Source organism: Chenopodium album, chromosome 15 (assembly GCF_948465745.1).
Source record: "Chenopodium album chromosome 15, dcCheAlbu1.1, whole genome shotgun sequence".
NCBI lineage: Eukaryota > Viridiplantae > Streptophyta > Magnoliopsida > Caryophyllales > Amaranthaceae > Chenopodium > Chenopodium album.
This window is the reverse complement of record NC_137848.1, coordinates 36,907,555-36,921,979: the sequence shown is the minus strand read 5'-3', so window position 1 is coordinate 36,921,979 and position 14,425 is coordinate 36,907,555. Positions and strand designations below refer to the sequence as shown.

The 14,425-nt window shown below is 34.4% G+C and overlaps 2 protein-coding genes across 2 annotated transcripts; both read left to right on the top strand.

Annotated features, from left to right (window-relative positions):
- Positions 1–7,446: 7,446 nt before the first annotated feature.
- LOC145581116 (uncharacterized) lies at positions 7,447–11,817 on the top strand. The gene is made up of 5 exons (XM_081638181.1): positions 7,447–7,730; positions 8,176–8,404; positions 11,079–11,259; positions 11,600–11,657; positions 11,794–11,817. Exons 1-5 carry the CDS (start codon positions 7,515–7,517, stop codon positions 11,815–11,817), a joined length of 708 nt encoding a protein of 235 aa, XP_081494307.1. The 5' UTR covers positions 7,447–7,514.
- Positions 11,818–12,795: 978 nt separating this feature from the next.
- Positions 12,796–13,912, top strand: LOC145582182 (uncharacterized). The gene has a single exon (XM_081639187.1). The coding sequence runs from the start codon at positions 12,851–12,853 to the stop codon at positions 13,493–13,495; it is 645 nt and encodes a 214-aa protein (XP_081495313.1). The 5' UTR covers positions 12,796–12,850; the 3' UTR covers positions 13,496–13,912.
- Positions 13,913–14,425: the final 513 nt, after the last annotated feature.

Sequence of the window (14,425 nt, the reverse complement as noted above, 5' to 3'; positions counted from 1 at the left end):
AGTCAAAGTGGGGGCTTTTGTAGACACCTGATTGTGTCTCCCCAAAAACCAAACCCAGTGATGAGTAACTTTCACGTCATTGATTATCGAACAAAGTGAAATGTGGAAGAGTCACGTGAATTCATCTGTTTTCTAAAATGTTTTAACAAAAATATTTCTTTCTGTTTTCGAAAATCTTTCTTTTCGTACTCTATTTATGAAAAATGTCCAATCCAATTTAGTTTGGTTGATGATATAGGTCTAATAATTGTGTAGTTGGATGGAGCTCGAAAAGGGATTTGCAACGATATATTTTAAGCCCAATTCCAATGAATAATAAGGAAGTTATGGCCAAAATACTAAATTGGATCTTAAATGAGTTTTATGGGCGACCCAATGATCAAGTGGAGGGTCCAATAATTATTATTCCTAAAGTCATTAGGAATTTCTTTAATTTTCTAAAATAATCTAGAAGGTTATTTTAAGTTCTAAAGAAAGTAGGATTAGTAATTATATTTTTATTAAATTTAGAAAAGATAAAAGAATTTTAGTTGAATAAAACAATTGTTTTAAAAGATTTAATCTGATTTTAATAATAAAGTACGGACTCTAACTTACCCAATTATATTGAAAAAAGGACTTCGTATAGAAATTTTTATCATGCAGCACCATCGCCCTGCGACAGGTTCATCGCATCGCGACAGAGCCATCGCGTCGCGATGGGAGCAGTTTTACTCCGATTAGAATTCGATCTTTTCTGATCGTTTCCGGATGTTTTTCTCTATAAATAGGGTCGTATTTCCCCGTTTTCAATCATCAACACTCATCTTTCTATTCTTTCTCTCTCTCAAAGCTAGAAGCTTATTCGTTCTCCCTCTTTCTAAGACTTGCCTTTTCAAATACAATATTCCTCATTCACGAGAATTAGACACACCTAGCCAAGCTCGAAGTTGCCTTCGCCCTAGACGTGAAAGGTTGTTAATTTCTGAGGGTTTGTTCCCAAATCCCTATTTCAATTATTTAAATTAATTGTTTGATTTTATATTTTCATTAAAGTTACTAACGTGTGTATTGTTTTGATAGAAAGAGATACGAGGCAACAAAGTAAGTTATTTTATTGCTATTTCTTTAGAAAGAATGCATAGATTTTATTAATTCCTAGTATCATGTGAGGATGTTATTTATTACTCTAGTATCATGTTGGTTGCTTCCTATTTCTTATATCATGTTAGTATCATGTTCAGGGCTAAAGCTTTAATCTTTATTGTTTAGTGACATGCTAGGATTAGTTATTAATCATGTTAGTATCATGCTTAGGATCTTGCTAATGTAATTATGCTTAGACGAGATTGTAATGATGATGATGATTTGTTGTTTTCTATATTATTATGTTGCTTAATCATGCCATCTATTGAAGGTTTAAAGAGAATTTGTACTTGAAATCGCGCTTAATAAGATAATTAATAATTTTGTTTAGCCTAATATTATTTTAATTCAAGTGATCGCCAATAATAGATTTGTTTGTGCATTAATAATCAACCAACATAGATTAAACAGGTTTAGGATTAATATATTGATTGTATATTGATCGAAAAGCGCGGATGAATATGAGAAGAATAAAGTAGAGGCCTATTTTTAGGGCAGGTTCCATTTCATTTAGGTTTTATTTGTACCTTCATCCCCGAATATCCAGTCATGGTTCCGGACCACTATGGTGTTAGCGATCTCTTAGATCGTGAAGGGGTGTAACCTTCAACCTGTTAACGGTTTACAAGTTCCTAAAACTTGTTGGCGACTCTTTTGCTTTAGCTTCCTTCCCTTTGGACGCCGCCATGCTTAAGTGTATGATCACAGTGGGGCTTAAGTGTCGGATGCTTGAAATTGTTCCCTACACTTAGGCTCATTTTTCTCGTACCCAAAGAGGAGGCCCATAACGTTGAAGTCGAAGCATGGAGGTGCTTGATCCTTGTAGATGAGAGTTAGGATCTCATCTAAGAAGTTAAAGTCTAAGAATATTTCGAACCCTAGTTGTCTTATCCGATCTTTTACAAAAGGTTAGGGGAATTCATTGCATGGGTAATCTTCACCCTCTTTTATGAAAAATCCATTTAGAGTGAGGGGATAATGATCCATTGGGATGGATTTTTTTTTGGGTACGAGCATTTCTCCGTGCGTTGAACTTTTCTCGAGCTCGCTTAAAGCCTTCTGGAGTCAGTTCAAAAACCAAGTCCAAAAGTATCTAACTTAGGGAAGCCAAACAATCTCATTTGCTTTGCTATTCCTTTCTTCTTTCCTAGAGTCATTCCGGGAATGTGTCCTTGTCTTCTAAGAATAACGTTGACTATCATGTTTGAATGGAGGTCGTAGCGAAGAGGGGTCTTTTCATCTTCCTCGATTAAAGAGACCTCTTTAGAATTAAAGCTCCATAAGTCTTCATAGTTTTTATCGTGCTCCACATTTATGATTGGTTTATCAATTGCTTTGATTTTTATAGGGGAAGCATCGATGGTGACATGTATTCCTCCTAATATAGCCTTGACCAGTTGGTGAAGGGATGAAGGGACGATCTTAAGGTCATGAATCCAAAGGCATCCCAACAATAGGTTGAACAAGGCCTTACTATCTACTACTTGAAAAGTAGTACCATGCTCAATAACTCATGTCGTGACATTCATAGTGATAGTCCCAAGAGCTTGACGACGAGTGTTGTCGTAAGCTCTAATGCTTTGCGTTGATGGAGATAAATCTTCATCTTTTATCCTGACGGGAGGAAAACCAAGGTCGTTGAGTTCTAAATATCCCCCGATCAAACCAAATTTATAACCAAACCCAACCCTAACTATAGGGGTAAGTTCGGGTCGAACCTAAGGGAATGAATTATAAGCTAAAGTCTCTAGTTAATCTATTATGAAATCTTAAGAAAATGGTTTGGTATAAACTAGCAAATCAACACAATCAAAGCTAACAATAGAAATCAATATTTGTGTACTAGGGATTTAGGATCCACATGCATTCACGATAAACTTGCTAATTTGTTGGGAAATTGATCAATCAAGAAATGCGAGGGAAAACGGTATTTGCAACCAAAATCACTTAAAGAGCTATTTCCCAGGGTCAAGCTTAGAGGTCTCTACTAATGACTTCAAAGGAAAATCGCAAAATAAGATCAATCAATAATAATAGCTTCCAAATCAATGTGTCGTGTCGTTGAAAACTACTATGCAATCTAGCTTGATAATCAAGGTTAGCTACTCCTCATCAAATCAAAGACATGCACAAATTCCATCAACAAATTAAATCACATTATCCAATCAATAAAAAAACCCCCAAATTAGCAATAGCTTATCATTCATACATGCTTCACCACATCCCTAGCAAAGGAACTACTCACTACACATTGTAAAATTGAAAAGCATAACTAAACTAATCATCAATTTCATCATCAACATTGCAATCCAATATCAACAATCAATCAAACAATCTAAATAAATTCAACAATGTATCAAAAATCAAACACTAAAATTGCATTAAAGGGAAAAGAATTCTTACAAAACTTTGATCAATATCAAAGTGAATGATGATCAAAATGTAGCAATCATCAATTCCAAGTTTCTCTCTCTATAATCTAAAAACAAAGTTTCCCAAAATCTTGAGCTTCTCTCTCTAAAACTAGTCTAATTCTTCTTCGTCTAAATTCATTCTCTGTATAATAAGAAGAAAAATCTCTATATAGTAAAACTAACAAAGGAGAAGTTAGTTAACCGTCCAAAAAGAACCCCAGTAGGCGCGCCCTCTCCTCATCGTGCGCGGCCCCAAAGAAATGGGTACGGAACAGGGGGAGGAGACATGCGCGACCGCACCTCTCACTTGTGCGGCCGCGCCACTTCCTTGTGCGCCCGCACCTGGGAGCAAGGGAGGACTTTCTCGTGAGTCCGTTGATGCTTTCGTGCGCTCCACTTGATACATGTTGGGGGTGGCAGTTTCCAAAGGCCTCCACGGTGGGTTCAACACCATTTTTAATGCCCACGCGGCTTGAGAGCGCGGCCTAGAAGACTTGGACTGTGCACTCCTTGACATTTGAGCTTCAAAGGGAGAGACCGGCTTGCATCTCGAGCCTTACAAATCCCGAGAAAAAGCTATTGAGTTCCTTGAACATCACTAATCTCCTGAAATCAAAGAAAACCAAAAAAAATAAAAGAGAAAAGGCAAAATAAACTAAGAAATGCAAGAAAACGGGAAAACAACCAAGGAAAACACAAACTAGAGAAATAACAAGTAAAACTAAATAAAAAGAGATAAAAGCGATTAATATCCATCCTAAAAGAGGCTAAATGAATGCCATAAATGACACTCATCAAATTCCTCCAAGCTAAACTTTTGCTTGCCTCGAGCAAAACAAAAGCAAGTAGAAATAGGATGAAAAACTTATTCAAACAAGAAAACAGAAAGAAAAATATAAGAATATTTACTAAAACTCACTTTCGTAGGAATCACGGTTATCTTCTACTTCCCCTATCATTGAAAACCTCATTATGGTGGTCTTGGAGACAACCAAAGGGAGGTATTGGTGGTCAAAAAGAAAAAAAAAATAGAGTAAAAGTATTTTTACCCGTTTATCATATAACTAGTCATCTAGCACAAAAATAAATCAAATAACCTCAAAAGTTCAGATTATTAAATATATACTCCCAAAGTTTGGATTAATACATGCAAACTAATTATAATTGATATATATATAATCAAAAGTTTCATCTATCTATACTATATATTTAAAGGCATTTTGAATCAAGTTGACATGCCATTAGGGACGGAGCTACGTAGGTGCATGCTAGTGCACGTGCATAACCAGCAAAAAAAAATAATAAATAAATTAAAATTGAAACTTCGGTTAAAAAAAAAAAAAATCAATCAAAGAGACTCGTTAACTCTTTAATAACTGGTCTCTTTAGCTCTTTTTTTTCCCCTTTTATTATATCTTTATGTGTGTGCATCCAATTTTGAAATTTTTTGTTAACTAAAAAAAAAAAAAAAGTAGTTGATTTTATGATTTTTAAATTATAAAATAAACATATAATTATACTTAGTTATTTATAATGACCTTACATAATTTAATAGTATTATTTGTTTATAACATGTTATTTGTAGTACTTTCGGCTTGTAAGATCTTTTTTAAGTACTAAATGGTTTTAGTATAAATTTTTATATCTTATTTTTGGATTGAAATCACTTTAGTTGTAATACTACCTCCCATTTTTTTTAGTTGAAACTTTGGAATATTTTATATCTCACAAATAATACCCCAAACTTGCAACTAAAAAAAAAATTATAGTATAATTTTTTTTTTATTATTATTCATAAAACTTTTGGATTGAAATCAATTATGAACTAGATCCGATTTTTTTTTATTTTTTTATTTTTTTATTTTTATTTTTTGTCATTTCACTTGTACTGTAATCAATACTTGATGGTGAGTCACCATCTCGAAAATCCTGGATCCGCAATTGCATGCCATGTGTCACTCTCCAAGGCGTTTTAAATCAAATTTACATGTCACGTGACACTCTCTCAACTTTCTTTATTATATTGGCTATTATTCTATGTTATTACACATTAACTAAAAATATAAAAACATGAATTATATAAAGATTTGAACCCTTGATCTCAAGGTTAATTAATAAGAACTTAACCATTGAACTATGTCTTTGTTAGCAAAAAAAACTTATAAAATATGTCTTAGTATGTATCTTTTGATAGCGTTATCAAAAAGAGAAAGAGAATGTTGGAAATTAAGCTTGATTATATTGAAGGGTATACAAAAGTATTTATAGTACATAAGTAAGCATTAGACTATAACTAGATATATTAGAGTATTTGTCTAGGTACATTAGCTAAAAATAAGGTATCGGATATCTTTGACTATCAACCTAAATGAGTAAATCAAGGGGTAATGATATTGATGATATCATTATTCTTTACACGCCCCCACAAGAAGGGGGTCCGGAACGAGAGACTAATGTTGGTTATAATATCGCATATCTTGTTCAATGTAGGAATTGAAGTGTAGTAGGCGAGAAGGGTTGCATTTCGAGAGGGTTTAGAGAGAGTTTAGAATTGGAAGGTTTTTTTTTTTTTTTTTTTTTTTGGGGGGGGGGGGGGAGATATAGGAGGTATGTGAAATAACCATTATATTACAAAATTAAAATGAAGAAGTTTGCTAGCGTGTGCTTGCAACGTATGGGAGAAGAGTAAAAAAATATAGGGGTTCCTTCACAACTATTGAAGGCAAGATAGAAAAAAAAAATGTAATGGTGGTTTAGAACAAAGTGTTATGTTTCTCCATAATGGTTTTGGAGAGAAAATTTCTTGTTTAGCAACACTTGGTAGGTAAACTACGGAATGCCGAAAAGTTATTGTTTCTCCGTAAGAGGTTTGGAGAAAAAAAAATGATAATTGACATCTCTTGGTTTATGAAATATGGGGTGTCAAAGAGTTGAGCTAAAAGTGTAATTTTGGTTTGAAGCTTTCCGAGAAGGAAGTTTGATATGGTCACCATCATTTGTCGACGACATCAAAGGGTTTTGACAGTGCAGCCATGGTAGTAGCGAAAGCAAGAAAAGATGGATCAAAAACTAATGATACTATGATAGAGTTATGAGGAAGAGAAAGAGAATGTTGGAAAGCTTGATTTTATTGAAGGGTATACAAATGTATTTATAGTACATAAGTAAGCATTAGACTATGACTAGATACATTAGAGTATTTATTTAGGTACATTAGCTAGGAATAAGAGATAGCTTTGACTAAACCTAAATGACTAAATCAAGGCCTAAATCAAGGGATAATGATATTGATGATATCATTATCCTTTACATCTATAATACCATTCACAATTATTGTAATACATGTAATAATTCGGAGCATTGTCTGGACCTAAGAATTAATTTATATTCGAACCCTCAACCTCAAACAAATAAATGCTACACACTTACCATCTCAACCAACTTTTATTAGTGTTTTAAATTTCACATATCTAACAATATATATTCCTTTTAAATTAGAGGTTATTTAATTTATTTATTTTTCACAAGATTAGAAAATAAATACATATGAAGAAAAAAAAAATCATAACATTCGAGACAACGCCCAAATCACACACTAGCTATACAACAATTGAACGTAATTATCAAATTAAAAAAAAGTACAAACTAGCAATGCGGGGCATCGCCCGAAACACATACTAGTTTATAATTAAAATCTGATTTCAACCCTATTGTATTGTATATTGTGAAGAAGAAATACTTTGTGTTTAACTCCAAAATAAAAAAATATAAAAAAAAATGAAAAAAAAATCAACATAAAAATTCCTCAAATCCTGAATAACTTCAATTCCTAATTCCTCTGGAACAAACCGGAAAAAAAATTAAAAATAAATAAATAAATAAATAAAACAACCTTGTTGTACTGGCAAAGGTTTAGTTGGGGTTTAAGGAAGAAGTAGCCGTAGCAAGCTAGAGAATTGCAGAGGTTGATTGAATATGTGGCAATGGCGGATTTCCAAATTGAGCACCAATTCAAAACTAAGGAGGTTATCAACTTCACTCAAATCTAAATTTGAAGATGAAGGTTCTTGGTCTTATTCTACTCAATGGTGGGGCTCTGATTCTGATCACCATTCTCACTCCGTCTTTCGAGCTACTTCTACTCATGGAAACGGCGTCGTTTCCGTCCTTGCTTACCCTTCTTCCTTACCTGTTAGTTCATATTCTCTCTCATGGAAATTGGAAACAACATTTATTTGCTAATTCATTTTTTAAAAATATAATAAAAATTGAAAGGGTTTTGTTATCTGAAACTTTTCACTTAAGATGGTGTTATTATTCGGAATATAAAATCACATGTTGATCAGTATTGTTAGTGTTTACATTAATGGTTAGTGTGTGGGGCGGAGCGGGGCAGGGCTATGTTTATCATTTTCCCGATAAAATCAAAAGGTTTCATGGGGTTGATTTATGTTTTGCAACACTGTAATTGGGTTAATGTGTTTTCGGCTGCTTGTCAAAATGAATCTGTTTACAAACTACAATTGTATATGAATTGAATTTTGAATGATTTAAAATGGTGAATGCTGTATTAGTTTTCCAATTTTGATGTTTGTAAAGGTGTTTGATTACATACCCTTGATTGAAACTCTAACAGGCAACAAATCGTTGGCCGAAAACAGAAGAATGGCTTAGGAAAAGATATGCAGAAGTATGTTCTGATGCAAAACATGATGAATGCTTCAAAGTACTTGGTTACCAATGGCGTGTGCTTCGATTTAACGATGTCACACGCCAGAGTGCTGTAAAAGTTATGGCAGCTATAAAAATGTCTGATCCTAGTACTGTATACTACAAACAGCAACCTCATGTTCTGGCTGTTCCCTGTAAGTGTTGTTCAGCTGAAATTTTTTGATATAGTATCTAAATTTGTGCACCATTACACGTCAATTTATTATATTGCAATGCTGTTTTTGTAGTGGCATATATTCTTTGTACCTCAGTTCCAGAGCTTTTGTTTTAGCAGCTCGTATTTTTGTTACATAGTGCTCCTCATTATCTTGTGTAGTAGACATTAATTATGCTATTCACGTCCTATATTTGCGGCTATATCTTGAGATATCTTCTCATAACTTGTTGGACATGAATAATAAAAAGTTCGTGTGTGAACTATCTTCTCTGTAGATAATAAGCCGATTTCACTCTTTCATGTAAAACCTATCTGTCTGTTTGACCTCATATGGGTGCTGAAGAACTTTTGTTTAAGGAAGGTTCAGCTTTACTTTTTCTTCCTGCGGAAAATTATACGTTAAATCTGCTGAAAATAATATTTTACATCTGCTCTATTCGCGTGTTGAACGGAATGAGTATGTGTAGGGATGTCAATGGGGCGGGGCGGGGCGGATGTTGGCCTTCCCATCCCCATCCCCACCTAATATTTTCATCCCCATCCCCATCCCCGCGGCGGGTCCAATTTTCATCCCCATCCCCGCCCCACCGGGTACAACTCCAAAACCATCCCCGCCCCACCCCCACTAAGATATCCATCCCCACCTAATCCCCACCAAAGACCCGCCTAATCCCCACCCAAGATCCACCTAATATCCGTATCTCAAATACACAATCTTACATAATTAATACGAATTATAAAATAAAACATTCTACACACATTTTTGTGTTATAATATAAGTGTCGTACAAAGTATTATAACTAATATTGTATTTCATGTAATTATTTTATAAATAGAATAAAAGTATGTTGTTTTGCTTTAAAAAATATATAGATGTGGGTATGAGGTGGGGATGGGGCGGGTACGAAATGGGGCGGGGCGGGGATGGGGCGGGTACAACTTAAAATCCACCCCCGCCCCATCACCCATGGCGGGTATGGTTTTTATCCCCATCCCCGCCCCACCACCCGCCAAACCGAGACCCATCCCCGCCCCAATGGGGCGGGGATGGGGCGGGTCTCCTACTTGACCCGCCCCACTGACATCCCTAAGTATGTGTGTGTGAGATGCTAAGGAGAAATGGCCAAATGAGAGTTAATCGATCGTTCTCTCTTCCTATCGTCCACTCAGGCAGGGTCTATACGTGAGAGAGTTGATTGCCATAGGTTTATTGATAGAGTTAGACATTCAAATGTTTCTTTGTAATTTACCTTGTTCCTATTATAGTTTTGTAATTGCCAACATAGATTCTTGTAGATGATCTTCAATTTTATCTATATTCTTGATCAATCATTTTGCATTGCTGTGAAACTCAACCCAAGTTAAAGAAAAAATCGGAAAAAAAAAAAAAAAAGTTCAGTATATTGATTTAAAATTTTAATCACAAAACTTACAAGTTGATTTTTTTCCCCAAATTTGTGTTGCTTGTCTCTGGTTCTCAAGTATTTGGTTATATAGTTTCCTTAGAAGAGGCAATGAATATCCCTAAAAACTAGGTGATTGATGAAACTTCTTAAACTAGGCTACCTACTTTGTGTGTAGATAGCCATGGGGCTGATGATTTAATTAAGTGTTCCTTTTGAAGATATCTTGTTAATTATTGCTACCTCTGTTCCTGTTTAATATACCATCTATCTATTTTAATTCATCTTGAAATATATGACACTCTTTATTCTACTTATTTGGTAAGCTATATAATTAAGTATTTCGTATTAACACTCTTATACTTAATATACGATGTATTTGTTTTGATTCCACTTAATGAAAACCAAACATTGATACTTTTACCTTGTTGCTTTATTGTTGCTGTGTGAGATTGTAATGTACTTTAGTAAATGGGTGTAATTTGGTAACATCACTAATATGTAGCCAAATACTACGTGGGTTGCTGAGCTGACAATTTTTTTTGCAGGGGTGTTTATATTGCTTTCAAATTGTTCTGAGGTGCTAAACTGGGAGATCAGAGAATTGGAACTTGACATTAAATTTCAATAATCAAGATTATTTGTGGTAAATTAGCCCAAATCCTTAAAAATGAAATCAAACTAAGTGTGGCATAGCTTAGGGTGTATTCTCTTCCACTTTTGTACTCATTAAACTAATTATGTATAAAGTTGTGATAATGTTTCATTTGAATCTATTTTGTCTGTACATTTCTTATCATAACTTAAATTAGTTGAGGAAAACACACCTACTAAAGAACAATGGAGGGAGTATCAATATTTGAGATGCTATGTGCCATTTGCCCTCTTCTAATCTTAAATTATATTCCCTCTGTTTTTTAGGTGTTACACTTTGACAAACAAAAATTTAGGAGCTTAGGTTGATTTATAAGAAAAAATAGTGGGGGTCAGTATGACAGTATATTAGAAAGCAAGGCATGTAAGAGGAGAGAAATTACTGAAAGTAGGAGTGGGGACCATGAGAGGAGAGAGATATAGTATTAATAAGTAGAAGCTTACCATAAATAATCGTGAAAGCCTGATTTGGGCAAGTGCAACACTGAAAAAAAGGCGATATATAGTAAAATGTTATATGTAAGCATTTGATGTTTCATAGTCGTGTCATTCTGCTAGTGGATAACTTATGTTTTATACTGAACTTTTTTGCAGATACAAAGAGTATGGTAGCAGCTGGATTCACTGCATTGTCGTCTACTAATTATGATCTTGTGAATGCAGTCAATGGAAAGAAGCAAATGCGTGTCTTATGTGTAGGTCATGGTGGAGGAAGTTTACCATTATTTATTGCATCTAAAATTCAAGGTAGATTAATAAATTCCCTCCTATTCAGGTTCTTGATATATTTCAATTGTTTTCTCCTTAAAATGTTAAAACCTCTATGAATTAGTATCATGTATATCCATGCATTTATACCCACCACACACACTTCCACCCACCTTATTTTTACATGCAAAATGTCAAATTTGTTGTATTTTGTATTTTTGTGCTTATGAAGAGGTCAAACCAAATTGTATAGTATTGATCATTTGATCCAAAAGTTTAATCTAAGCTTGATTGGGGGAGTAAACTCAAATGCATAGTAAACTAAAAGTTAATAGAATTTATTTCTGCGACGTATGTTGTTCTAACTATTATTGACTTATAAATGCTTGCAAACTATATGTTGCTAGGTATTGCTTATGCAAATCTGTAGATGATCTTATCAATCTCAATCACAATACTGAACTTGTGAGTTGTGACTGCCTTATTGGCTTCTGGTGCGGGTACTACATGTATGAGTTCATGAAGATTAGGGGCAGGCCCTTCTTAAGAGTTCAGATCACTTATTAAATTGAAGGTACTGAAACCTTCTGTTTCTGTGCAGGAAGATAAAATTTTGGCTTATTAGTAGATAATTTGGTGAAAATTATAATTCCTCCATTTTTTACTTGCCACACTTTAGTAATGTACTATCCACGTAACTTCAATTACATATCGTGATTTATACTTGTAAGAAAATCAGTCGTGTGGGATCTTAATGTATATTTAATATAATCTAATTTTATGATTTTTACAAATGCATAATTAAAGATGTAAACAGTTAAAGTTATGCATTGGCAAACATGAAAATAAAAAATGTTGCAAGTAGGAAAAAAAAAAAAAAAAAAACAGGAGCAAGCATAATACAGTGTTTTCACTATTGTGATTTGCTTCCTGCTTCTTTAACGGTCTTATTTGCTTACCATTGTTAGACAGTAGCACATTAGTATGGAAAGGTGGCTGATAAGAAAAGTCTACATTCTTCTTTGGTTTCATGAGATGGCTGTTTTTCTTCAACCCTTTAGACTTCTTTAATGCTAACATCTGCCTGTAGTATGACTTAAATGTCATGTAACTAGATTCTATTTCTTCTCTTGGGAGGTTGAGTGAAACAATGTTTACTAAAATTTCTAACCTGCCTATTATTATACTTGTATGTAATAGCTAAGCAAATGCTGTTATGCATGCCGTTGTACTCTAAAGAGTCTAAGCATCGATTGATGAGGGTTTTCCACGTATCTTGGCTTGGTTGCTGGACATTTAACATTAAACTTTTGTTTAGATCAGATAAGTATATCTCATCTGAACAGTTAGGTTACTAGTCAAAAGTCTCAGTTTGTAATCAGGAATTGAACATGCCCTTTTTTCAACTGAAGAAAAGAAACAGTGTTGATTCCTGAAACTTAGTTTACTTAGTATCTGGATACGTCTGTATTACATGTCAATTTTGGATCGAATATCTTAAAGCATTTAAGCACTTTTTCAATGATTATTGTGGTCATGTGGGTAATTAAAACACATACAGAAGATTCTGATGACTCTTTTCTTCCTGTGGATGTTTAGGTGCTGTTATTGACATTGTTGAAATAGATCCTCTTGTTATTTCAACTTCAATTCAAGCAATGGGCTTTCCATCATTTTCAGTTGGAGTTCCTTCAGGTTGCCGTGCTCTTTCAAAACCCAATACAATGGATGAAGTCCTATGGAAAGGTGTCCATGAGAGACTTTTCCTCTACGAATCAGATGCGGAGAAGTTCATTCTCAACACAGAAAATGTGTATGACATTATCTTTATTGATGCATATGATGGAAATGATATTTTTCCTCGCAAGCTATGGGACCCAGATTCTCCATTCCTTTTAGCCCTTGGCAGCAAACTCAATCCTTGTCATGGCACCGTTGTAGTGAATCTTCATTCTGATGATGATGTGAGTGCTGATGCACCAGTTGCTGCTCTCCACCAGCCAGTTCTGCCTATGAGGAAATATGTTTCCAGAGTCTGCCAAGCATACAAGGATATGTTGGTGGGTAAAGAAAGTTCATTTAGTAACAAACAACTTCCTGGAGTGGGGTTCACTATTTCAGTTCCTTGGGTGTGCAACACAACCCTCGTTCTGTGTAGAGGTTTTGGTGTGGATGCTGGAAGCTTGGACCAAGATTCGGTTTTTAGTTCCCTCATGTCCAAATCTCTTGAGGTAGACAGGGATTTAAACATGCCATTTTCATGTTTACAGTATATAAATAGAAGTTTTCGTCTTCGTGGTTGATATCTTAGATGCGTTGGAAAAAATACTTTTTCATTGTGGAATGTTTGTGAGGTTTTCCAGTGACAAACACATTCTCCCTAGATATTGCCGGCAATCTGGGTTTGTTGCCTGCAAGATTATGAGATTGTGTGGCAGACTTGGTAATCATCATGAAGAAATCGAACACATGCACCAAAGGTTTGAAATCTCTTCTAATTATGCTGTACATGCTGAGTCTGTTCTTGTCAGGAACTCGTAATTGGGAACTCGGAGCACTTAGCGTTCACATATTTGATTAGTTTCTCAAATAATCAAGCACTATGCTTCTAGTACTCATTGCTGTTCAGCACTTCAGTCTTTGAAGAAGACTGCATTGGACATTTAGTTTTGCTCAAATTACTGAATTTGTGCAGTGAAACTCCCCACAAGTTGGCCTTCTTTTACCTTGCACGCCATTACTGCTAATAGGCTGCAGTTATCTTGATGCATTGTTAATTAATGTTATGTATGCATCATTTCTGTTCACAACTGGATTTGTGAGCCATCATATTTATTAATCTGATTGAATGGGATGGTATTTTCATGCAGAAGCTCTTCAACTGAGATCTTTAATTACTAACTCCGTTTCTTATTAGTTGCAACTTTGGGTATTATTTGTGAGATATAAAATATTCCAAAGTTGCAACTAATACGAAACGGAGGTAGTAGTTAATTCTTGTTTTGTTTTTCCTTTAAAAATTTTTTGATCTATTTTTTTAGTGTAAAAATCTTTGAGAAGTTGATGGTCTATGAACTTGCTCATTTGAGAATGCATATAGCCGATTAGGTACTTTAGCTTCCCTCTCTATCCTTATAGGAATTACAACATTTGTTTTATCACTTTGTCCTAAAATTAGATTACTTAAAACTGTTAACTTTTGAAGCCTCATTTATCATCTTATAAGTAATAAT